General features: G+C 52.1%; 1 protein-coding gene across 3 annotated transcripts in view; it reads left to right on the forward strand.

The window, feature by feature from the left end:
* Nucleotides 1-24,477, forward strand: part of ERGIC1 (endoplasmic reticulum-golgi intermediate compartment 1) — a 103,779-nt gene that overhangs the window by 51,759 nt on the left and 27,543 nt on the right. For all 3 annotated transcript variants that reach the window (XM_032851822.1, XM_032851821.1, XM_032851820.1), the window contains exons 3-5: nt 3,911-3,983; nt 15,599-15,693; nt 19,478-19,602. In XM_032851822.1, the coding sequence (XP_032707713.1) occupies nt 3,911-3,983; nt 15,599-15,693; nt 19,478-19,602 (293 nt within the window). The remainder of the gene's footprint in view (nt 1-3,910; nt 3,984-15,598; nt 15,694-19,477; nt 19,603-24,477) is intronic.

The raw sequence follows: 24,477 nt of genomic DNA on the forward strand, positions 1-24,477 counted from the left end.
GGGGGCCAGGTCCCGTGCCAAGTCCCAGGATCGTGTTGATGAATGGGCTTCGGTCTTTGTCCTTAAGGAGCACACAGCCCAGCAGGGCAGCAGACAGAGAACTGTCCCATCTCATTACATTGTGATTGTGCTATTAATACCTGAAGGAAACAGCAAGGGTGCTGGACCTTCGCAGATCAGGGTTTGAATTCTGCCTCCTTCACTTAGGTGGCCATGTGGCCTTGGACAAATTCTTTGACAGCCCAGAGTCTTCGATATTGGGTCCTGGGTCCAGTGTCCCCCTTCGTGGACTGCACTGGGTTTCCCATTCGCACATGTTCTCAAGGGGTCACAGTCCTACCACCGCCTGAGTCCACTGCAGAAGAAGTCTGGTATCAGAGAGCCTTAGCTTCTTGCCCAAACATGGGTGAAAAGTCCTCATCCAGCCTTCAGGACCAGAAAGGCCTTTCTGGTTGAAATATCTCCTACCTGCCTATATGTTTTTCTTTCATTCGTTCATTCATTCATTGATCAGTCATTCAACAAATATTTATTTCATACCTTCTCTGAGCCAGGCAGACCTTGAGGCCACTGGTGGCACCGAGACATTGTCCCTGTCCTCCTAGAATGGAGCACTGGTACGGTGAGCAGTCACAGAGCATATCATCGGACACTTGGGTTTCAGCTGAGCAGACTCAGCACTTACCGTGTTCACCTGCTGAAATGACCAGGCTTGATCCAGGCCTTGAACAGAGCACGCAGATTTCGGAAAGCAGCCTTCTGTCCCTGTCCCGCCACCCTCTGATCTGGATTGAGTTCGAGCTTTGGAGCCCTTTTGCAGGCTTGGGGCAAGGAAGGCAGTTAGAAGCCCTGGCTTGGTCTAGGTCAGCACTGACCTTTAGAAATACCTCCCTATTTTGTGCCACCAGCCAGTGGGTTGCTGGGGCTTGAGAGCGGTTTGGGAGGGGTGAAAATGATTCTGGAACACGGGTCCTATATGATACTGGAGGATTCCAGGTGAAAGGTGTGAAAGGTGTTTTGCATGGTGGTGGGATTCTTTCCCAGACATCATAGCTGCAGTTTGCAGGTGAGAAAGAGAAGGACGTGAGCTGGGAAGTTAGGACCGGCGGCAGCAGGAGTGCGGTGCCTGGGTCCAGCAGCTGGAGAAGACATCTGAAATTCGTTTCTATGCCACAAAAGCAAGCAAGCAAACATGACCCTCTGTGTAAACCGATGAGGAATGTCTTTAGACAGAGGTTGCTGAGTGAGCAAAGCGTGGTTGAAAAGGATGTATACGTTACGTCGTTATTTTCTTAGAGAAAAAAGGATTTGTACATCTGTGCTTAATGCCCGTGGAAGGAGGCAAGACGATGATGCCGATGCCTCTGGGCAAGGGGCTGCAGATCGGGAGTGAGAAAGAGACTCAACACATTCTTCCTTTTTATGCAGCTTGATTACTTTTCTTCTCATGTGCCTGTATGACCTCCTCTGAAAAGAAAAGAAAAAGAATTTAATACTTTATTAAAGGTGCCCTTTAATACTGGGCACCTATGTGGCTCAGTCATTAAGCGTCTGCCTTTGGTTCTGGTCATGATCCCAGGGTCCTGGGATCGAGCCCCGCATCCGGCTCCCTGCTCAGTAGGGAGTCTGCTTTTCCCTTTCCCACTCTTCCTGCTTGTGTTCCCTCTCTCACTGTGTCTCTCTCTGTGTCAAATAAATAAATAAAATCTTAAAAACAAAACAAAACAACCCAAAAAACCTTTAAATATTGCCCCATACATCTTTCTCAGTGTTTGAAGAATTGAGTTATTCTAGGATCCTATAGGTTGGTCTGGTTTTAGAGGTGTGGTGGGACTCTGGGGATGTTCCTGTCTTGCTCTTTACTTGAGTCCTAGATTTTGGGGTTTCTTAGGGCAGAATTCACAGGTACCAGGCCTGTCCCCCCACCTGCCTTCTGGTGTGTTCCAGGATCTGGTCTTTTCCTCACAGAGCCACCATTTCTACACACTTCACAAGGGCTGGTGCCCCCGCCCCCCGTCAGGTGGGAGGGTGAGATGACAGGGTGGCTGTTCATGCTCCCATGGCAGGGCACGAAGTAGGAGCCCAGCGAACACTTGTTCTCTTCCTTCTTCACTCAAAATTCATCTTTGTTCATTTTAATGAACAAAGGTAGGTAGGTAGGCTAGATGGCTGGATGATTAGATGGATGGATGGATGGATGATGGATGGATGGATAGATGGTTGGATGATCACTGTTTCGCTTTTATCACAGTGCTCAGCCAATCCAGGAGCAGACTATCAAGAAGGTAGCAGAATCAGCAAGTGGGATCAGAAACTTTTTTTTCTTTGCAGGAAACTAGGGGCCACCCCATTTGTCGGTCACCTTCTGCTCACCCTCCAAGGTCTCCCTGATGATGAGTAATGAGTGAATGCTCAAGCTTTTATTACCTGCCAGGCACTATTTCAAGCCCACTATCTATGTGGTGGAAATTCTCAGAGCAGCCCCATAAGGCGTGTTGCCATTTAACAGATGAGGGAGGGGAGGCAGGGAGAAGTAAGTAACTTAGAAACCCACAGCAGGTGAGCCGTGGGCCATACTCTGTAGGCCCTTGCCCACTGCACACCTGTGATAAGCCCAGAGGAGACATACTCAACCCTCACTCTGTACTCTTGGGGATGACTCCCCGCTGTGTGCCCAGCTCTGGGCCAGGCATTGGACCCATGGAGTTACTGCCTTCAGGGATATCATTTTAGTGAGAGAAGCAGCCACAAATAGCCAATAAAATGTGGAAAGTGTGAGAATAGATACTCGGAACACAGAGGAAAGAGCGACCAGCTCCACCTCTAGCAGTGAGGGGAACTTCCCACCAGAAGAGACATTTGAGCTTGGCCTTGGCCCGGACAGGAAGGAGTTCACCTCTCAAAGAGGAGGTTGAGGAGGAGGGGGAAGGGGAAGAGGAGGGACTATGGGGAGGGGCAGGAACCACAGGAACAAAGGAACAGCAATAAGACCCGTATTTACAGAATGTCACCTGCTCTGTGTGGCTGGGTGGTTAGATGTTAGGAGAGTATAAGGAGATGGGGCTGGAGTTGAGGGGAGATCCTGGGGCACTGGTTATATCTTGCCTCCAGGAGTGGCTCCAGGGGTCACAGATTTCAACCTCATCAGGGGCCCAGTGAACGAGATAAATAGGAGTGATGTGGGTCAACTTGATCTCTGTTCCACTCTCTGCATTTCAGACCCATATAAAGAGTTCCTTCCGTAAGGAATTGTCCCTTCTCTGGAAGCACAAGTGCTCAGTTATCCTCATTTTTCTGACCTCTGATGAGGACATGGGCGCAGTGTTCGTGGTACTGCTGGGGGTGGCCATGAATGGTGACAAACAGTTGGCCTCAGCCTGTGCATCAGGGAGGCGAGAGGGACTGCTGAAGTGGCCAGCTCAGAACCCCCTGTGGGAGCAAGGGCTTGAGTGTGGTGGAGCAGCCAGAAATCTGGACTTTTACGTGAAATCAAATTGTTCAGTGTCAACTCCAGATTTGAAAAACCATACCACTTTTGCTGAACAGAACACATTCGTGGGCAAGCAGTTTGCAAGCTCTGTTGTTGACTGAGCTCTGTTAAAACACGCTTGTGGAAGGAAGCCAGACTGGCCCCCCTGAGGACCTGCCTACCTAGGGGCGGTCAGTCCCCACAGCAGGGTCAGCTCGGTACCAAAAGCAGTCTGCCTTCCTGGGAACAAGGGCTGCTTCGACTAAGAAGGGGCTTTGGAGGGTCAGTGGGGCCTCTCTCCTGCTCCCTCTAAGCAGCTTTCCTCAGGGGGCGGGGGGGGGGGGGGGGGGGGGGGGGGGGGAGAGGTGGGGGAGGGAAGGGCCAGCCCCCCTCAGCCAGTGCCCTCCACCCTTACAGTGTGTCTCTGTGTTGTTCTTCCAGTCTCTATCTGCTGCTGCCTCTTCATCCTCTTCCTCTTCCTCTCGGAGCTCACCGGATTCATAACAACGGAAGTGTAAGTTCCATTCCCCAACAGGGGCCATTCTAGAGCTTCCTGGGACCCCAGATCAGAGGAGGGAGGTGCTTTAAAAAGGAGAGTGGCCTCTGAACCTTCCAACTCTCTCATTTCCAAGCCCACATCCATCACTCTTCTATTTCTTAAAAGGGTTTTGAAGTTAGAGCAAAAGCACACACTGTTTTGTTGAAGCTGAAGAGAACATTTGGGTTCCGTTCTGTGGGGGGGCCTCCTGGGTCCTCAGATGAACAGAAATCATGGACCCGTCTCTGCCGTTCCTTTGTTTAGCCAGTGGGCTTTTTTCCCTCTGATTCATCACGGGGTCATTTGATGTGAAAGCTGGAGGAGTTCAGAGAAATGTGTGCCGCTTCCTAGCCAAGGGAGGCGGAGCTGCTGACATCAGAGCCCGGCCCCCTCAGCTAAGCCCCCTTCGCTGCCCCGAGGCCCACCCTCAGTGAGGAATCAGCGTGGGCTTCCTGGCAGCGCCTGACGCATTGTGAATCGATCCCTGATTTCTAGAATCATCCATTGCCCAGATAACCTAGTAAATGCTCTGGGGTATGTGTAACACAGAATGCCATTGGGATTATTCAGTCACGTCCTCATCGGCCGCCCTGAGGTGGAATTAGACCTCAGAGCTTCCTGCCTTAGCCACTGGCTCAAGGCTTCCAAGCCTCTTCATTCCTGTGTTTACAACCCAGAAAGTCATCACGGGGCAGGGCCCTGGCCACCCACTCCCCTGTCCAATGCTGGAATTTTCTTTCTCGCTCATGGAATTTCTTGGTTTCCTTTGCCTCCCTCTCAGCCACAGGACAATAAGAAACTAAAAACATCGTTGCCTAGCCCAAGACAGGCCTTGTAGCTGAGGGAGTGTTCCCACCTTTAATCCTCAAACAGCCCTGGGATGTACTTATCATCTGTTTACAGATGAGGAGAACCAGAGGCTCAGAGATGTGGAGGAACTTGCCCATGGTCCTACACTGAGGAGGGGGCTCCTGAGGTCTGCCAGTCTCCTGGGCCCACAGGCATGTCGGTCCTATCCATTCCCCATCACCATCTGCCAGCCAAATCTTGTCATTCCTGCCCTCCACTTGTGTGGGACAGTTTGCCTTCTCTGTCCCTCTGATCCCATTCTTAACCCTGATGGCACCAAAGCCCCGGGGGTTTCATGGAGTGGTGGAAAGAGGCGTCATTAGGCCCAGGGCCAGGCGTCTGCTTGATTACCACTTTTCTGTGTGGCCCTGGGCAGGTTGCCAAACCTCTCTGGCTCTCAGTATTGCTGGCCAAACAAGGGAGGGTACACCAGAGTCAAAGCCTCCAGGTCTGGGGAGGCTTGTCTGCTTCCCAAGACATGACCACCGAACCATGCAGGGGTCAGAGAAGGTTCTTTGTCCCACTCCTAATGGGGTGGGGTACACATTTGGACTCCTGGATGTTCAGGGGTTACCCCATCATGAGTCAGAGTTGGAAACAGGGACAGCAGTAGGATATAAGACCTACTCTGTGCCATACACCTTTTGGTCTTTGCAGGCTGCAACCCATTCCCTAGGTGGGGTGGGGTGGGGGTGGCTGCTGTACAACCCCCTAATGTTCTGAGCAAGGTGAGTGGGATACATACAGGGTGCATGTGTGACAGCAAGGAGAGAGCCCCAACTGTATATCCCAGACAGGGCCACTAGGGAAGTGCAAAGGCCCTGGGGCAGGCATTACCTGGTGTACATGCAGTGTGGATAAAGAGCTGGTGTGGCTTTGGAGCAAAGTGAACAAGTGCAGAAGGTAGAATATGGAGGAGGTAGGACCAGAGTGGACAAGGTGTTGCCCACTGCTGTGTATTAATAGGACTCATTCTTGGTCCTAAGCACCCAGAAATCAGAAACCAGGTCTGCCTCATTCATTGCTGTGTGATTCCATGCTCAGAGGAGCGGAAAATGCCAGCAGTGGGCACAAACCAGGAATAAGCGAACAGGACTAGAATATATTAATTAGTGAAAAAGGCTCTGAAGATAAAGCAGAGCAAGGCACGGAGAAGGTATGTGATATTTGGTGAGGTTTAAATAAGATTATTTACTGGAAAGGCACTTAGTGGAGCACCTGATATACTTTAATACCCATGAATCCTAGCTCTTCATGCATTCATTCATTTTCTATTTATTTCCCATCTAACGCTAAAAAGGTGGTAAGGCCACTCAGCACCAGCCATGTCATGAACATTCCATGAATATTAATTTTCTCATCCCCTGCCCTAAATTGAGAACGGCGTCCCTCACCTCCTGCTGACCACTGTGAGCGGCAGCTTATTCAGCTGGTCCTCAGGTCAGCCCAGGATGAGGTAGGCCGCTGAGCCAGCGGGTCCCGGACAGGTGAGTTGTGACGTTGGAGCTTGTGACCGGAGCAGGTGGGGCGCCACCGGCTGTGTTAAGGGCCTCTCGGGCAAGCCTGGACAGCTTGTTCTGTTGAACCAGGACAGGGCTCACCCCTTTCCCAAGAGCACACTGCGTTCCAGCTGCTCTGCCCGCTGCCCTGCTCCAGGATTTCCCCTTCCTGACCCCCCTGGGGGCATCCTGGACACTGTGGTCCCAGCACCTCCCTGGAGAGGAGGAAAAATGAGGGGTGAGTGGTGGAGTAATCAGCCTGGAGGGCTGCTCATTGAGTGTTTACCTTTTGTTGTCTGCTGGGCTCTTCATCTGCATTGTGAGTGGCTGGAGGGAGTGAGGGAGGCAGGAATGAGAGTCCTGACCCAGGCGAAGGCCCAACTCTGATGCTGCAGGGACCCCAGTGCCCCTTCTCCCCCTGCTGCCACGTGACCACGGTGCAGAAGTGCCCACAAGGGGTCTGTAGGAGTGAGGACTGAGGACTCCACGAAAGTCCAGAGGGAGGATTGTTCTGGTCTTCCTGGTGTCAGAAGATTCTCTGACCCCTGGGAAGGCCTGCCAGTTGGGGAAGAAATGAAGGTCACAGTTCTTTAATGGATGGCTGGCCCTCCCTGGCAGTTTTGTGACCACAGTGTGTCAGCTCCCCCTGCCACCGTGAGATCGTATCCCGAGGAAATGAGGTCACTGCTGGTAGGATCAACATTGCTCCAACCCCGACCTGTGGTTATCAGTGACATAAGACACTATTCTAGCCTAGCCCGGTAGGGAAGGAGGCCTGTTTGTTTGGGTGGTTGGACTCTAACCTGGGTTTAGACAGGCCATTAATTACCCTTGGGAAAGTGGCCCCATAGGGTGCTTTGCAGCTTCAGGTTTCCAGGGGGAGCAACGCGCCCGCCCGCCCCCCCGCCCAGACAACATGGCTGCAGAATATTCCAGGCTTTGACTGCCCAGGCTTGGCTGCTCTTAATTATTAACCCCATGAGGATTTATAATAAGATGTGGCAGCTGGAACTCTCCGCTGACAATTTATAGTATAATACAGTGTGTTATACTTTCTAATTACGACATGCCCACCAACCACCTGGGTTAGCACTTCACAGCGATCATCTCATCTAATCAACACAGAATCCCTTGAGGGAGGTTCTCCTGTTAGCCTTAGCCCCACTGTACAGCTGGGAAAACTGAGGGCCCAGGCGGCTCAGGCCACAGTGGGGTTGGTGCAGCCAGAGTCAAGCCCAGCCTTGGCACCCCTGCCCTGTCATACCACCCATCCCTCCCCAGAGCATTTTGCGTACCCCCACCCCCCACCAGGTGCATGGGGGCTGCTGCCTTTTGGTCAGAATGTTTGACTGGAAGACTTGAATACCCCCTTCCAGGGTGAGATGGCCGAGCAGGCAGTTGGGACTCCAGGAAGCCGTTGTCCACCTAGTGGGAACTTGGAGTTACCCTGAACTGTGTCCTTATGTGCTCCGTTGCAGGCCCCGAGTGGGGAGGCCAGGAACTTAACCAGGAGGAGAACCTGGCCGTCTCCCACAGAGCCTGGGTTACCCACTCTGAGGCCTCGCTGGGCCCTAGAGCCAGGGAGAGAGACCCAGGGCTGGCTTGTAAGGGAGCACTGGTGGGCCCGAAGGCCTCCGAGCGTGGAGTGACTGGGCCAGGTTCATGCTATAGCACGGTCACCTCTTGTGAAGGTGAACTGGGGGCAGGGTGACCCTGATGGCCAAGACCCCGGGGAGAGGACTGGGCAATGGCGGTGGAGAAGGGGGTGGGGGTCGGACTTGGTGACCGAGAAGGGATTTTTTCGGCCCCCACCTGGTAGGGCATAGGTAGGAATACTTATTTATACCTGGAATGGTCAGGATTTAAAAGAAGGTCCTGGAGAGCTTGCTTACATAACGTACATCCCTCCCCCTCCAGCCCAGGCCCTTCTGTGGGCCTCACTGCTGTGTAAGTTTCCATTAAATCAAATTATGAAGCACGGAGGTCAGCGACTTTGGGCAGGAATCCGAACTATTCAAGTGCTCTTCTAAAAGCAAATAAAATTGTTTTCCATAGATGTCATCAGACTCACGCCTCAGCCTAGAATTTCAGGGCCCTTGGTTACATTCCACTGTGCTCCCCCACCCGTACACCTCCCTAGTCCCTCTCTTTCTCTCCCTACATGGCCGCTGCTCACTGACCCCCATGCAAGCCAGCCAGCTCCCTGATGCTGTGCGGTGTCCCCCAACTGGGATGCATGCCCCTCTCCTCCGCCCGCACACGTTACTTACCTCTCCCGTTCATTCTGCAGACGTAGCGATCTCGTGCTCTCTGCTCCTTGTCCAGGTTGGCTGGAAAGTCATATGCAGCAGAGCCCACCAGGGTGTGGCAGACGGAGGTGACCGAGGGAGGCTTGTGGGAGGGAATGATCCCATCACACCTCCATGCCCTGTGGGTACTTGAGCCATGGGTGGAGATGGGGTGGGCTTCTGAAGGTTATCAGAAAGATGATGACACCTGCATCACAGGTCTGCTGGGGGACACGTGTCTCGGTTTTTCATTGACTCCATGCCCCCTCTGCTTTAATAAAATGGAAAGACCATAGCTGTAGTCTCCAGTGGGTTTTGTCTATCTTCCTCTAAGCCCAGTTTCATCCTTGTGAGAAGAGAACGGTAACCCCACTAAACATTGTCTTGCTGTGGCTATTAACTGAGATAGCACATGTGAAAGCCCCGGCATCGTGGTTAGCACCAGCTGGCTGCTCAGAACTGGAGTACCTTTGATTAGTTATAAGCAAAGCCGCTTCTTATATGGACCGTAGAATATACCGGGGCTGTGAAGCACCTTCCGTCCATTAACACACTAATCCTTGTGATGAGCAAAGCAGCTTTCGAAGAGCACAAACTTTGTTTTCCTGGGTTGCTGCCTAGGCCTTTTACAGTACGATAACCTTACTCACACTCAGAGTCTGGACACTGAGATAAGGGCTTTTGAGTTGAGGATGCCCGCCATGAGTTCCCGCTTTTATTTTCCCGGGACACCTTTTCTGATAACTGCTTCGCGTTAAGGCGGGAGGAGAGTTGGTGACCTCAAACTCTGCCCCCATCATCTTATAAGTAGTAAGTGCTCGCTACCCCACTCTCTGTCTCCTGCTCACGCCTGCCCGCCCCCTGGCCCATGGCATACGCACCCCCACTCCTGGTTGCTGTAAGTCAGAAATCTTGGGACTCTTTCTTCCTTTGTGTGGGTGGATTGAAACTGTGCCTTCAATCAAAATGACCCTGTGGGTTTCACTTCCCCAAAGTGGGAGCTCGGGTGCCGAGGGAGCGACCTGGCAGCACCATGTGGGTGGCTTGTGGCCCCTGGTTCAGCAGGTCATAACCAGCGTGTTCTCGACGTAATACGCCAGCTGTGGGCCCCTCAGCACAGTCCTTACCACAGTGCTGCGGGGTGGATGCCTGTTATTACCAACTCGGTAAACATTGATATTTGTGAGAACAATAAAAGTAGGGGACACTTTCTTATCGAGCACTCACAGTTGAGTAAGATTGTGCCTGTCTGTGATTGTCCGTTTTATATCTGGGAAAACTGAGGCTGGTAGAGGCAAAGCCCCTTGCCTGAGGTCAGTCGACTAGTAGGGGGAGAGCCAGGATTTGAACCCTGGGAGTCTGGACTCACCATGATGCTTTATGCTCTTTACCAAGAAAGTCCCATGCAAGGCCCTCAGAGAAGTGAGTACCATACACACCCCCGTCCTGGGGCGGCCTGTAGCTTTATTGCTCATAGCCCTGGGAAGTAGCCCGAAACCTGACCCCTTGTTTGTTCTTTCTCCCTTCTTTCTTCCTCTTCTCCCTCCCTTCCCACCTGGTTTTCTTTCCTTCTTTTGAGAGGTGTAGGTAACTTAGGAACACCAAGCGCACAGATCTTAAAGGTGAGATCTTGATGACTGTTTGCCTGGGCTCACACTAGTGTCACCAACATCCCATCAAGACAACACCTATCCACCAGCTGGAAGCTTTCCTTGTGCCTGTTGTGCCCGAGTTTTCACGTCCGAGAGACCACCAAGGAGCCAAGCACCGATGCAATCACATGAGGGTTTATTTGACAAGCTTATGCTTGGGCCCAAGTATACCCGACACAGCGGAGTAGGGACTTGGACCCTGAGCCAGATTACAGTCAGAGTTTTTAAAGGCAGAGTAGGGGTAGACTCAGCGGTAGGTGAGGACAAAGCGGGTTATGGATGACGTAAGTCTCTAAGGAATTTTGGAAGCGAGGTCTCTAGGACCTTGAGGGGCTAGCTGTTGTCTGGGGAAAAGGTTATTCATTACCAATAATAAAAATCTTCTTGTGAGACCCTTTAGATGTATATCAGTGGGTCATATGCTTGGGAATGATCGCTGACACTATCTTGAAGGTTTAGAGATAAAGTTTCACATTTCTCCTATCAAGTGTCCTTGTTAGTGAGATTTAGGTTAGGAGAAATTTAACTTTATTTAGGGCTTGAGGAACTGAGTTATTTGCCTCTGGAAATTGTGCTATTGTTAAGATAGCTGCTTTGTTGTAAATCTCTAGGACATTGGTAAACTGAGGGAGACTCCTGTCTTGCAGGATTGTGATCTCTGCAAGTTAACTATTTGCTTTCCCCCCAGGGCAGCCAGGGGTGGCTGAGGGATGTCACACATACTACTGAGGGGAGGTGAGCGGGTGGAGAAGGGGTGCAAGGTGCCAGCCTCCGCTTTGCCAAGATGGCTGTACTTATGTCAGGGCTATACTCGAGGTGGGTACAGCTTTGTTTTTCTTGGCCTCCACAGTGCCTCCTCCCAGTCAGCATCTCCCACCAGCACCACCACGCTATGGTGACTTTTATTACTGGAGATTAATTTTGCCTGTCTTCAGACTTCATAGAAAGCTTTCCCAGTTTTACAGTTAAGGAAACGAGGCTCAGAGGGGTGAAGCATCTTGTCCCAGGTTCCCCAGCTTCTTAGCGTCGGAGCCAGAAGGTGAGCCCAGATCTGTCAGTCTCCTGGCTCTGTCTTCTTATCACCCTTGCTAGCGACAGGAGAAATCAGGCCCATGGGTTCCTGAGACAGCAGTAAATCGACAAAAAGTTTATTACCCCTCCAGGTAACTTGACTTCTGGCTGTCCGTTCACCTTTTAAAATCAGTTCAGCCTGAGGGGTGTCTGGGTGGCTCCATTGGTTAAGCACCAGCTGTTGATTTTGGCTCAGGTCACGATCTCTGGGTCGTGGGATCGAGCCCTGTGTCAGGCTCCATGCTCAGTGGAGTATGCTTGAGATTCTGTCTCTCTCTGCCCCTGTCCCTCCCCCCACTTAAATAAATAAATAGATAAATACATTTTATTTTTTATTTTTTTTTAAGATTTTATTTATTTGACAGAGATCACAAGCAGGCAGAGAGGCAGGCAGAGAGAGACGAGGAAGCAGGCTCCCCGCTGAGCAGAGAGCCCGATGCGGGCCTTGATCCCAGGACCCAAGGATCATGACCTGAGCCGAAGGCAGAGGTTTTAACCCACTGAGACACCCAGGTGCCCCAGATAAATACATAAAAAAAAAATAATAATCCATTCAGTCCCAGCCCCAGCCATTAAAGTTAGCTAGCCTTGGCAGGCATCAGCAGGTGGCAGGCTCTGGGCAGGCTTGTAGCGCTGCCTGGGGGTAGCAGAGAGCCAACAGCCCTGGAACATCTGCCTCTCATTCAGAAGGTGGCAGTCTGGGCATCGTTGGGTAGGCGGCACAGGTGATGGAAGTGCGTTTATGTCGCAGCCCAGGGCCTTTGAGGAAGGCACCTGGGAGCAGCAGGTTCTAGCCTTGCATAATCAGACCGGCCTGAGCGCTGCAGGCCAGCAGGCAGGCTCTCCATCTCTCCCCAAGCACCTCATCCCCTTTATTCTAGATCGCACTAGGGACCCTGGGCTCTGTGAGCTGGGAAAGGCCCCCTGGGGCCTCGAGGGTGAGCTCACCTTGGTGCCACACCTGGGATTCACCTCTCTGCACTGAGGTCACCTCCAGAGGATTGCCAGGGGTGACATCATCCCACAATCCCTCAGTGATGTGCTGAGGCCCCACCTCGCAGGTGGGAAAGGTGAGTGGCTTCAAGGAAGACTCTTGCTTGTTTGGGAAGGGAAGCCAGGGTCTCCTGTCTTTGGTGAGGGTCTGTTAATCACCCAGCAGTCTCATCACTCAATAGCCCTTTGGAGTTGCAAATCAAGGCTGGGGTAGGAATAGGGCCCTGAAGGCTGAGGAGAATTGGGCTGTGGAGATAGCCATCCCTACTCCCCCCATACCTCCTGTGCTCCAGCTTGCTCCTCTCCCACTAGCTCATTTGTTCTTTTTGTTCCCTGATAGGGGCCAACTCTATCAGCCTGCCAAGCACCAGCCCCTATCTTCCCTCCCCACACCCTGTGTGTGGCCTCAGAGAGCAAACCCTTCTGGCCACCCTCCCCCCCCCAGTCTTTTTCGCCCTTGACCTTAGCAGTTGAGAGCCAGAGCAGGGGAGATAGCATAGTCCCCTGGAAAGCCTGGGGCTCAGGCAGAAAGCAGACCCGGGTTGGGATTTTAGCTCTGCCATTTCCTGCTGTGTGACGTTGGAGATGGGACGCACCCTCTCTGAGCTTGTTTCCTAAGCTTGTTCTAAAATGCGGATCAGGACATTTCACAGGAACAGGTGGGATAACATGAATACACACAGGCCCAGCTGGGACTTTCCTGGTTTAATGGGCTGGAGCCCCAGCGATCTGTCACTCCTTTGTCTTCAGGAACATCCTTGTGACTCCACAAGGAAACAAGCCCAGGTTGACTCTTTGAGCCTACTGTTTTTTTTTTTTTTTTTTAAGGTATTTATTTATTTATTTATTTATTTATAAAAGGTTTTATTTATTTATTTGACAGAGATCACAAGTAGGCAGAGAGGCAGGCAGAGAGAGAGGAGGAAGCAGGCTCCCCGCTGAAGCAGAGAACCCGATGCTGCAAGGCTCCATCCCAGGACCCTGGGATCATGACCTGAGCTGAAGGCAGAGGCTTTAACCCACTGAGCCACCCAGGCGCCCCAAGATTTTTATTTATTTATTTGACACAGAGAGAGGCAGTGAGAGAGGGACTATAAGCAGGGGGAGTGGGAGAGGGAGAAGTAGGCTTTCTGCTGAGCAGGCAGCCCGATGCGGGGGCTCAATCCCAGGACCCTGGGATCAGGACCTGTGCCAAAAGCAGTAGCTTAACGACTGAGCCCTGCAGGGACCCCGAGCCTACTCTTTCTTAATTGAGCATCAGCTACATCAGTTAGGTGCTAGCAGCCTAAAGACAGGGTCTGAGTAAAAACAGAACACCCTTGCCGTGGTCAACTCATTCTTTCCCAGAGATGCGGCTGTTTACAAGGCTTTCTGGGAGTCGAATTGCTTAGAGCTGCAAGCGTTTATATTCTACAACCTGTGGACGGGCACCTGGTTCATGTTCACGATAGTCACAGTCCCACTTCCAGCTGCCCCCTACAGCTGTTCACTAGGCCAAGCCTTCAATTTCGGTTCCCTCTCCCCCCGGGGAGTGCTCTGGGAATCAGAAGTGGGCTTCGGACACAGCCATCCAGCGTCCACTCAGCCGCTCCTCGGGGATGTCTCCAAGACACTTCAAGTTCAGCATAGCCACGTGGAACTCGGTACCTTTCAAGCCCGCTGCTCTTCCAGGGGCTCCCAGTGCAACAGATGGTTCCAGAAAGATCGCTGCAGTCTGCCTGTCTGCCTGTGCCTCTGTTGAGCCACCCCCAAGCCACTCGCAAGTCCCACGCAGCAGCGAGTCCTGTCTGCTCCAGCATGCTGCATTTTCCATCCCTCCCTCCTGCCTAGCCCCCCACCCCCAACCCAGTCCAGGCTGCCACCTCTCCCCTTCTCTCCTGCACTGTGGCATCAGCCTCCCGTGTGGTCTGCCCAGTGGCCCCTCTGGTCAGTCTTCCTTGCAGCGGCCAGAGGGACGGGCCACCCTCCCCAGAGGTCAGTGGCCCTGTTTGTCCCTCCCGTGGCTCCCCACAGCTTTCAGAAGAGCAATAATCCTTAGGAAGTTGGTGGAAGGTATTTATTTAGGAGCCCAGCGGTGTCTGTAAGCTGAGGAAGGTAGAGATCGCATCGGACTGGTTACCCACTGTCTCTAATGCCTGACGGCTGGTAGGCACCCCAAAAATACTTGTTGAATAAATTCGTGTTGCTGACGGATCCCAGTGTGGTTCCCTTGTCCTGGGTAACCACGTGACATGGCTGTCCCTGCAGCCCCGTGCCCCTAAACTGGGCCTCTAGTCACAAAGACACCCACGTCCCTATCCCTGAGACCTGTGAATGTGTCACCTTACGTGGCCAAAGGAATTTTATACAGGGCATTCTGTTGAGCAGCTTGAGCTAGGGAGGCAACCCTGGGTTTTCTGGTGGGCCAGGTGAAATGACAGAGGTGCTGTAGGGGGGAGTTAGGAGGTCAGACAGGAGTGAAGGTGCCGTGTGGCTCTTCTACACCGCTCTGCTGTGGAGAAGGGCTGGGAGCCTTGGCAGCCTCTAGAAGCTGAGAAAGGCTAGATGAAGGATTCTGGAACCTCCAGAAGGAGCACAGCACCATACCCGTGTTATACTTCTGACCTACAGGAGTGCAAGAGAATAAGTGTGTGTTGTTTTAAAGCCACCAGCTTTGTGAAAATTTGGTACAGCAGCCACAGAACACTAATTAGTCATGTCTCAGACCCCATGCTCACCCTAGGGCTTTATGAGCACTGGACGCTGAGCGTGACCACCCAGGGAATTCCCCTTCCCCCAGCTGAGTGGGTGGGGGCTCAAGAGAGTAGGGAGTAAGGTACCATGTGACCGGTGGTGCTGGGCCCTGATGCCTAGTAAGACTTCCATTTCTCAAGTGTTCAGACACCCCATTAATTGCGAGTGGTGGTGTCCCATTGAACAGATGGGTTCATGGAGGTCATGTTACCTGCCGAGTTCCTATAGAAAGTGGCAGAGCCAGGATTAGAACTTGAATGTGTCTGACTCTGAAAGCTGTGCCTTTACCATTCCCCCATACCCACCCCCCCTTTAAGTGGTAAGGCCAGCATCTGGAGAGGGCCCTCCAGATGGGAGCCCCGATCCCCTGTGCCTGAGCAGGCACACGCTTCCCCGAGATGGGAGTTCTAGTTAATTGCGTCGTGGTCACCAAGGGAAGTGGCCTTGCCCCTGCAACTGGGATGGTGCCCCACCTCAACAAAGGCTTCTGTACTTGTCTCCCTTAGCGTGAATGAGCTCTACGTTGATGACCCGGACAAGGACAGTGGGGGCAAAATTGACGTCAGCCTGAACATCAGCCTACCCAATTTGCACTGCGAATGTGAGTATTCCCAACAGCCCTCTGCTCCTGCAAGACCCCTCTGTCAGGCAGAGCCGGCTATACAGAAATGACAAGATGACCAGGATGGGTCAGCAAACAGGGCAAGCTACAAATAGCAGGTAGCATAAGATTCTCCTCACTCTTCTTTAGAGAGGAGAATAATCAACTCTGCATGCATTTGGAGGTTTTCTGGAATACGAAGTCCATGAAATTGCTAATGGGATTACCCCTGGAGAGTAGCCTGTTGATGTGCTGGTGGGGGCTATCTCTCGCCTCAGGTTCCCAAGAGTCAGAACCTGAGATTTTCTGCAAGTGAGTTATTGAGAGAGGGCTCTCGGAGGAACGGAGGAGTGGAGGAACGGGAAGGGTGTGGGGGATGTGAGAGGACAAGCAGAGATGTGTGTTCATGGGAGGACTAATCACAACCTGATTTTATGGGGAGCCGTGGCCTGTGCCACAGTTTGTCCTACCCAGTAGCGGTGGTGGGGGAGGCGGGCTGTTATTACCTGTATCTCTGGCTAGAGTCTGCAGGGTGAGGTGTGGGGGAAGCAGGTGGGGGGGGGGGGCACATAACCTCTCAAGCGTCTTGGGGCCAAGGAGACCTACCACCAACCAAGATCAGTCACCTGGAGAAGGATGCAGGTCTGAGCTGTTAGCAGCTGTCGGGAAGCTTGGTATTTCACTTCATGCTCTGTTTGATTTGTTTTAACCGAGACCATGAATTACTAGGTATAGAACAAAAGATCTGTTTGGAGTCAGAATCTGGCTCTTTTGCCCACTAAGACTGTGTGACCCTGGTGACGGTGTGACTTCTCTGAGCCTGTTTCCTCTTCTGTAAAAATGGGTTTAGTGCTGTCTCTTGCCTAAGGTTTCTGGGAGCATCTGATGAGCTGGTTTCTAAACTTATCAAGTGGACTGGGGTTCTACTGTCCCTTTGCCCCAGCCTGGCACGTAACCCAATGCGGGCCCTTCTCCTCCCACCCACTCCCTTCCTCCTGAAGGACAGAACATTGGGTGTGTCTGCGGTCTGAGATAGGGAGAGATTCAGTTCTGTTATTGCTTTTGGTGAGAATTACGTCACAGTTTTGAAGCCACAGTGGGCCCCGAGCCAGGGAACCTGTTGAAATTGGTCAGTTTTATTTTTATTTTTTTCTCTTTCTCCTAGAAAAATAATTCATCTGGCAGCTTCTCATTCAAGAGTTGGTCCGGTCTCTGGAACAAGGAAATTCTTAGGCCAGAGGACTGGGATGAGCAGGGCTGGGGAGGGAAGGGATGTGGTTCCAGGCTCTAGCCCAGTGACGGGCGGTGGCCCAGGAGGGGCCAGGCAACCTCAAGCTTCAGGCTGCGTCCACGCACCATGCCCGCCGCTCTGCGGGGCCATAAGCTGAACCAGGAGGCTCCTGCTCGAGCCCCGCACCCTGGCTTCACTTTAAAAGTAGAACTTAACATTTTCATTAGAGAAAAAAAAATGCACGCTCATCATTGTACCTTTAGAAAATCCGGAGCAGCAGAGAGAAGAAATCTGTAATTCCTCCCCCAACGGCAGTGTCACTTGACATTTGACGCCATTCCATCCCAGCCTTCCTTTCTGTGCCTTTCTAAACACAGCTGAGATCACGCTGCCTGTGCAATTTCATATCTTGCTTTAAGAAGTAATATTTTATTATGAACTACTATAGGAATATATTTTCGACTTTAAAAAAAATCATGTTCAAAATACAAAAATGTATAAAGAAAAAAGTAAAAGAAATACGTATTCCCTGGGGTGCCATCTACCCCAGAGGAAGCTTCTGCTAATAGTTGGGACTCCTTTCCCACCCCTCTGAGTGTGTGTGTGTGTGTCTGCAAACCTGTATCATGTTTAGGTGGGGATGTTTTTTGGTTTTTGGTTTTTGGTTCTTTTTTCTTTTTACTTAACTGGGACTCAACTACGCGGGACCTTTCTGGGGTTTCTTGTTTTTTTCTGCTAATATCTTGGAGCTGTTCTTATATTACTCATAATATTAGTAAGATGATAACCACAGCTGCCATTTATTCTGCTCCTACTCCAATCCAGGCTCTGTCCTGAATTCTTTGGCTGTGCTAGTGCATCAATATGAGAGGTGCTTTAGCCTAGTGGCCAAGGGGTGTGGCCTCTGGATTGAAACTCTGTTTCTTAGCTGTGGGATCTCAGGCAAGTTACTTAGCCTCGCTGTGCTTTAGTGTCCCCCGTAGAGAATGGGTCTGATAATATGTCCCCCACAGGGATGCTTAGATGGTACATTCTTATACAAAAAGCACTTACAAGGGTATCTAGCACATAGTAAGTGCCTTTTTAATTTTTTTAATCCCAGGGTAGAGAAGGAAGCTGGGGCACAGGAAGGTTAGGCGACTTGCTCAAGGTCCCACAGCTGGGAAGGGGCAGAGCCAGGAACCACAGAAAGTGGCAGCCCCAGAGCCGAAGTTCTTAGTCACAGGCCTGCACTGAGCCACCTGGCCCCACATGTAGATGCCCCATCCGTGTACCTGCTGCCCAGCATTCCGGAAGGGGCTCTTCCGTCGACTAGTAGTTGACAGCAGCTGGGCTGCCTCCAGTGGTCACAATTTCAAATAAAGTTGCCCAGAGCAGCCTTTGCACACACGTCTGGACATGTGTGCGTCTGGAGTACGGGCTCCTAAAGGTGGAGCTGCTGAGTCAAACAGGGACCTGTTTGCATTTCTTTTAAGTCAAACATTACGGCCTCAGCATTTCCCACATACTACAGACCCATGAGGGTCATCTTTAGTGACGACATCACATTTCCTTCTATGGATGGGCCCTCACTCGCTTCCCCATCTCCGCTGAGGAATAACAGTCGTTCCCATTTTTCCCTTTTAGGCTTGGCTCACATAAAATTGCTTCCAGCTGCTCTTCCTCTGGGTTGCAGCCTCCTTTCAAGTGCTTCTTCCAGGGAATTTTCTGTGTTTTCGTGGTTGACGAACCCTTGCCACGTAGACCATCTCAGGGAATGCAGTTGGCATGGGCCTGCCCATTTTGCAGATTGGGAAGCTGAGTCACAGATGGAGAGTCACACTGGAGGCAAGGACCAGAACTGCTGGGCCCCAGGTTTCCCATTCGGTGTACTGAAGAACCCGGAAAAGCGCCCGAGCTCCAGGAGGGCAGGGCCTTCGAGAATAGACACTGGGTAAAAGGAGGCGTGAGTGAATGGATGATGAGTGAAGCCAGTGAATGACTGCCTGGACCTGTTTGCCCAACGAATCCAGAGACTGAAACCCATTAGGTGCCGCCATTCGTCATTCGATCTGTGTAATTCTCCAAGGAGGGTCATTATCACCCCGTTTTCCGGAGAAACAGGCATCAGGGTTATGTGCCTTGGCCAGGGTTGCACAGTGGGTAAAAGGAGGGCCGGGATTCAGACAGCCTTTGAACCTCTACCCTCTGCTTCTTTCTATAGCCTTGCATTTAGCAGAGTAGCCCCCCCTGCAGCCCTTGGTCCTCCATCCCCTGCCCCATTAGCTGTTCCCTCCCCCAGCTCTTTCCCCTCTTCCTCTGCAGCCTCAGGCAGCGTCAGGGATGGATCCTTGTGTGCTTGTTGCCTTTTAGTCCAGTCATCACCCTTCTCCTCCTCCTCTGTCCGCAGCCTTCCTCTCTGCAGCTCTGGGCCCCAGACTGTGAACGCCTAGATGGCTTGGGGCCCCCACCTCCAAGGAGTAGATGGGGGATGGGCATCCAGGGAGGAGAGGGCTGGCCCCACCCCCACTGCTATGGGCTTTTGTGACTCTCTCCTCCCCTTGCCCCCTGCAGTGGTCGGGCTGGACATACAAGATGAGATGGGCAGGCATGAGGTGGGGCACATTGACAACTCCATGAAGATCCCGCTGAACAACGGGGCCGGCTGCCGCTTTGAGGGGCAGTTCAGCATCAACAAGGTATGGAGACCCTGAATGGGCCCCTTTGACCCACTCCCTGTCCCTTCGGTCCCCTTCCTCCCAGAAACCAGATGGTAGAGATGTGCACTCCCTTTCCTTCCCCACCGTCCTGTCCCCCAGGCAGAGCCTAACAACTGTCAGGGACCCAGGCGTTTCCTGCTGAGAATCTGGGTGGGGGTTCCACGTTTCCCGAGGCATGGAGCCCCTGCCCGCTGGTTCAGGAAGGGGCTACTCTTCTTCCCAACAGGGAAGGCAGTAGATGGTGAGAAGGCCATGGTGAGTGTGTGTCCCAGCACTTCCCCTCTTGGCCAACCAGTACCCTCCAAGTCACCGCACCCACCTTTTTCTTTTAAATATTTTATTTATTTATTTGACACAGAGAGAGCAGGCAAGAGAGAGACAGAGAGCAAGCACAAGCAGGGGGAAACAGCAGGCAGGGGAGAAGCAGGCTCCCCGCTGAGCAAGGAGCCTGATGTGGGACTCGATCCCAGGACCATGGGATTACAACCTGAGCCGAAGCCAGACGCTTAACCAGCTGAACCACCCAGGCGCCCCTCATTGTACCCATCTTAGCCATCTTTAGAGGGAGGATGTGATGATGGTAATAATAGAATCCTACCACCTGGTTCACAAAGTTTGTATGAGGATGAAATGAGCTATTACACATTCATTCAAAAAACATTTATGGGAATCTTCTGTGTTCTAAGGTAGGCTTTCGGCTCTGGGGCTGCCCAGAATAGGTAGAATGGACTGGAATTCCCGCACTGGTGGAGCGAGACAGACAATATACAAACGTAGAAGCATTTCAGTGGGTGGGTGGTAGGTGCTGTGATGAGGAAGGAAGCAGGGGAGCAGGGAAAGTGGCGTGGTTTGAAAGTACCTGGTAGGCCCCAAAGGACCACTCAGGCATTACTGTTGTTTTATTGCTAGAACCAGGAACTTGACATCCTGAGTCAAGGATGTGAGCAAGTGCATGTGGGCGTGCCGGGGAAGCCCAGTGGGAACTGGCAGAGGTTGTCCCACATGTGCTGCTCCCTTTCCAGCTCCTCTTACGTATTATCACAGGGGGGCCTCTCAATAACCCTGTGAGGTAGCTTCATGTTACAGATGAGGAAACTGAGACAGGACCCAGAGAGGCTGAGTGTCTTGCCCAAGATCACACAGCTCTGTCCCATGTTCCATAGTTCCCCTTCCCAGTCCCAGCCAGACTGAGCCACTGGCCGCTCCTGGCTTCTGCTTCCCCTCTCGTAGCCTCTGTCAGAACAGCCTGTCTCTGGTCCCTGACATCTGAATCAGACGTTGCGAACTCCCTGGCCACACCCAGCCCAAAGACAAGCTGTGTTTGTCCTCTCCAGCGTTCAGACACATCAGAGCCAGTATCTAAAGATTGGGAGTCCACACTTCTGCCTTTTCAAAGTCGGAGGCTCTAGCCACACTGGGCCCATATCCCATTGGCAACTTCCATCTGGATCCAAGGGGCAGCTGCCCCTTTAGACAGGGCAGGTGCCCTCCCTTCCCACAGTTCCTGCCCGGTGGCTACAAAGCTGGGCTGGGCTGGAACACTGGTGTTACTGGAACTGTCTCTCCCCACGTAGTCGCAGGGCCTCTCCTCTCCACGTGGCCTCTGTGTGTGTTCTTTCTGGCAGAGTGGCCTTTTTCCATGAGAGCTCAGGGCTCCCTGTAGTGTGAAAGCAGAGAAGGTTACTTATGCCACATTTTAGGGGTTAAATGAAGTCACAGGGTCCATGCTGTGCTCCCTGATTTGGATTTTATGGTGATGGTGATGGGAAGCCATGGGAGAGTTGTAAGCAGGAAAGCAATGTGATCAGATTTATGGCTTAGAACTATGCTATCCAATATAGTAGCCATTAGCTGGGTGGGGCTTTTTAAATGTAAATTCATTGAAATTAAATAAAGTGAAAAATTCCATCTATCGGTCTCACTAGTCCCATTTCAAGGACTTTATTAAGAGAGACTAGTGGCTACCGTATTAGTGCTGTATACCATCTTTATCATCAGAGAAAGCTCCGTTGGACAGTGAAACTTCAGAAAGCTCACCGTGACAGCTGTGGGGGGAGCAGAGTGAAGGGGGCCAAGAGCAGAGGTCACGGTCCATGGTTGTGCAGCGGAGTTGGAGAGAAGTGGTCTGGTTAGGGACGTGGAGTCAACAAGACTTACTGATCAGTTGGATGTGGATGGTGAGGGCAAGAGTAGAATCAGAACCACCTCTTAGTTTTTGTCTGGACAACCAGGAGGTCCCATTATCTAGATACAGAGGCTTGGGCACGCATGGATTCTATGGGTGGTAGGGCTGGGAAGTGGTTGTTCAGTTTTGGACATGTTTCATTTGGGATCAGAGGTGTGGTTCAGGAGATTGTTCTGAGCTGGAATGTGAATGTGGGAGTCATCAGTGAAGAGAAGATGTTGGCAAAGGGTCCATGGCACTGAAATATAAGCACCCAAAGTCTTTTTTTAATTTTTTTTATTTTATTTATTTTGAGAAAGAGAGGCAGAGCAAGAAAGCCCACGGAGGGGGAGTGAGAGAGGGAGAGGGAGAAGAAGGCTCCCCCCGAGCAGAGAACCCTCATGCGGAGCTCAATCCCAGGACCCTGGGATCATGACCTGAGCTGAAGGCCGACATTTAACAACCAAGACACCCAGACGCCTCAGAAACCCAAGGTCTTGAGGCGAGTGTGGTTTGAGGACTGATGTCTGGTACACTCCAGTGTTGAGGAGCAGGGAGATGAAGGGGTGGTCTGGTGGGGAGAGAGAGAGGAACCCCACTGAGATAGGGGCAAAGGGAAGGCCTGTCTGAAAGGTGATAGTTGAAGATGAGCAGATGTACACACAGCTCCCAATTGTGGGGGCCTCCCCTCAGGGGTATGATCACCCAGCTTAAACAAATATTTGTGCCCCCAACAATGAGCAAAGAAGGGACCCTATTGGCCCCCAGCCTGGGGTGGACACAAGAGAAGCAGAACTACCACCCAGGAGCTAGCCCAGCACCATACCCTCCTCGCTTTGGCAGTCGTGCACATGGCTGCAGTCACCTCCCCTCAGACAGGCTGTGGTAGGGCCCCCAGCTGGCTCTGGGTGAATTGGGGCTTGCTTTTGGTGGTCAGACAGACCCGGGGTCAAGAGCCCTGGCTACAGGGCTCACGGATTGAATGACGCTGGGCAGTTGAGCCTCTTTGAGCCTCAGTGTCCTCATCTGTAAAATGGGGATACTAGTACTGGCCTCACAGGTTGTAAGACATGAGCAAATTAAAATACAAAGCACTTAACACCTTGGAAACAGGGACACGCGTCGGTGCCCCTTCCCTGACCTGCCTTGTCTTCCGTCAGCGGGAGCATCCGTGATTTCACCAGCTGGTGCCCACTGTCACCTGGGTACAAGTGTGCTCATAAAATGTGCATGGATGTTCTTCAAGAAATGGCTCTTCTCTGGTCAGGGCGGGCTGGGGATTCTAGGAAAGTGCCATGCCAGCCCTTGCCTTATGGCTATTCCCTATTGGGTTCCTACCTGGCACTTTCCCAGATTAGCCTATTTAGTCCTCGTAACAACTCTGAGGACAGCAAGGCACAAGGAATTAAGTAGAATCTGAACCCAGGCAGCCTGGTACCAGGCCCCTGCTCTCCCGCTGCATCCCCTGTCCCCTTGTTGCTTCTCCTTGCCAGCATCTTGGTCACGCCAGCATCTTGAGCTGTGCCAGCATCTTGAGCTATGACAACTATGTCCATTCACTCCAGGTCACAGCTGAGGTCACCCTCTGTCCTTGTCCCCTTGCAAGGAGTGGAAACCCCCCTCTCCCTTGTTCCGGGTGCATGCCTCCTAGGAGGGTGCTCAACAAGAAAGCCAGCCGCCAGTGTGCCCTGATGACAGGCGAGGTTCACAGCTGGTGGCCACCCCTTTATCTCCCAGCATCCAGCTTGCACTTGCCCCATGGCCTTCTTATCTGTCCATCAGGAAGTCGGCCAGCAGTCAGACGTCCAAGGTCACATGTTCCAAGCTGCGCTGGCAGCCCCCAGCAGCCCAGACTCCTCGCTGAATCAACCACCCCCCAGGAGGAAGGCAGGAGGGGCCCGGGTTTGGGGCCTGGCTCCATCTATAGGTTTCTAAAATCTATCAGAGACACTGACGTAGGTTCCTAAGTCACAGGCTCTAAAAGCGTCGTCTTTTCTTTCTTCAGCCCAGCGTGTGCGGGCATGAGTCAGCCACCTGTGATGGATTCCTTGCGGAGGGGGAGCGGGTCACTGAGTCACAGCCTCTCGGGGAGGCAGCGGGTGGCAGATGCGCCAGAGCCAGCCTCCCGGCCTCACTTAACTCTGGGAGCCTCAGGCCCAAGCTCCAAACCCCATTCTGAACTCTGCCTGCCGGCAGCCCCATGTCACTGCATGGGAAAACGCCAAAGGACCCATGCCTGACGCTGTTGGTTTCTTCAGGAGGTGATAGGCAAGGGGGACTATAATCCTCACTTGATCATGTCAATTTTTAAGATTTTACTTATTTGTCAGAGGGAGAGAGAGAGATCGAACACAAGCGGGGGAGGTGCAGGCACAGGGAGAGCAGACTCCCCACTGAGCTGGGAGCCCAACGTGGGACTCGATCCCAGGACCCTGAGATCATGACCTGAGCTGAAGGCAGATGCTTAACTGGCTGAGCCACCCAGGCGTCCCTGTGAATTTTTTATAATACAAATGTGTATAGTTAACTATTTATATAAGTAAAAATGAAGTTAAGAAATAGTTCTGAGATACAGTGGGCTTTTCCCCATGCTCTCCCCGTTCTTTTCCCCATGCTCTCCTTCTGTTCTTGGGTCCTTGTTCTGATGATGAACCTGTTCATTCTAAGAATCCGAACCAATAGCAGTTACC

This window comes from Lontra canadensis, unplaced genomic scaffold, assembly GCF_010015895.1.
Source record: "Lontra canadensis isolate GAN:19392208 unplaced genomic scaffold, GSC_riverotter_1.0 scaffold5, whole genome shotgun sequence".
Taxonomy (NCBI): domain Eukaryota; kingdom Metazoa; phylum Chordata; class Mammalia; order Carnivora; family Mustelidae; genus Lontra; species Lontra canadensis.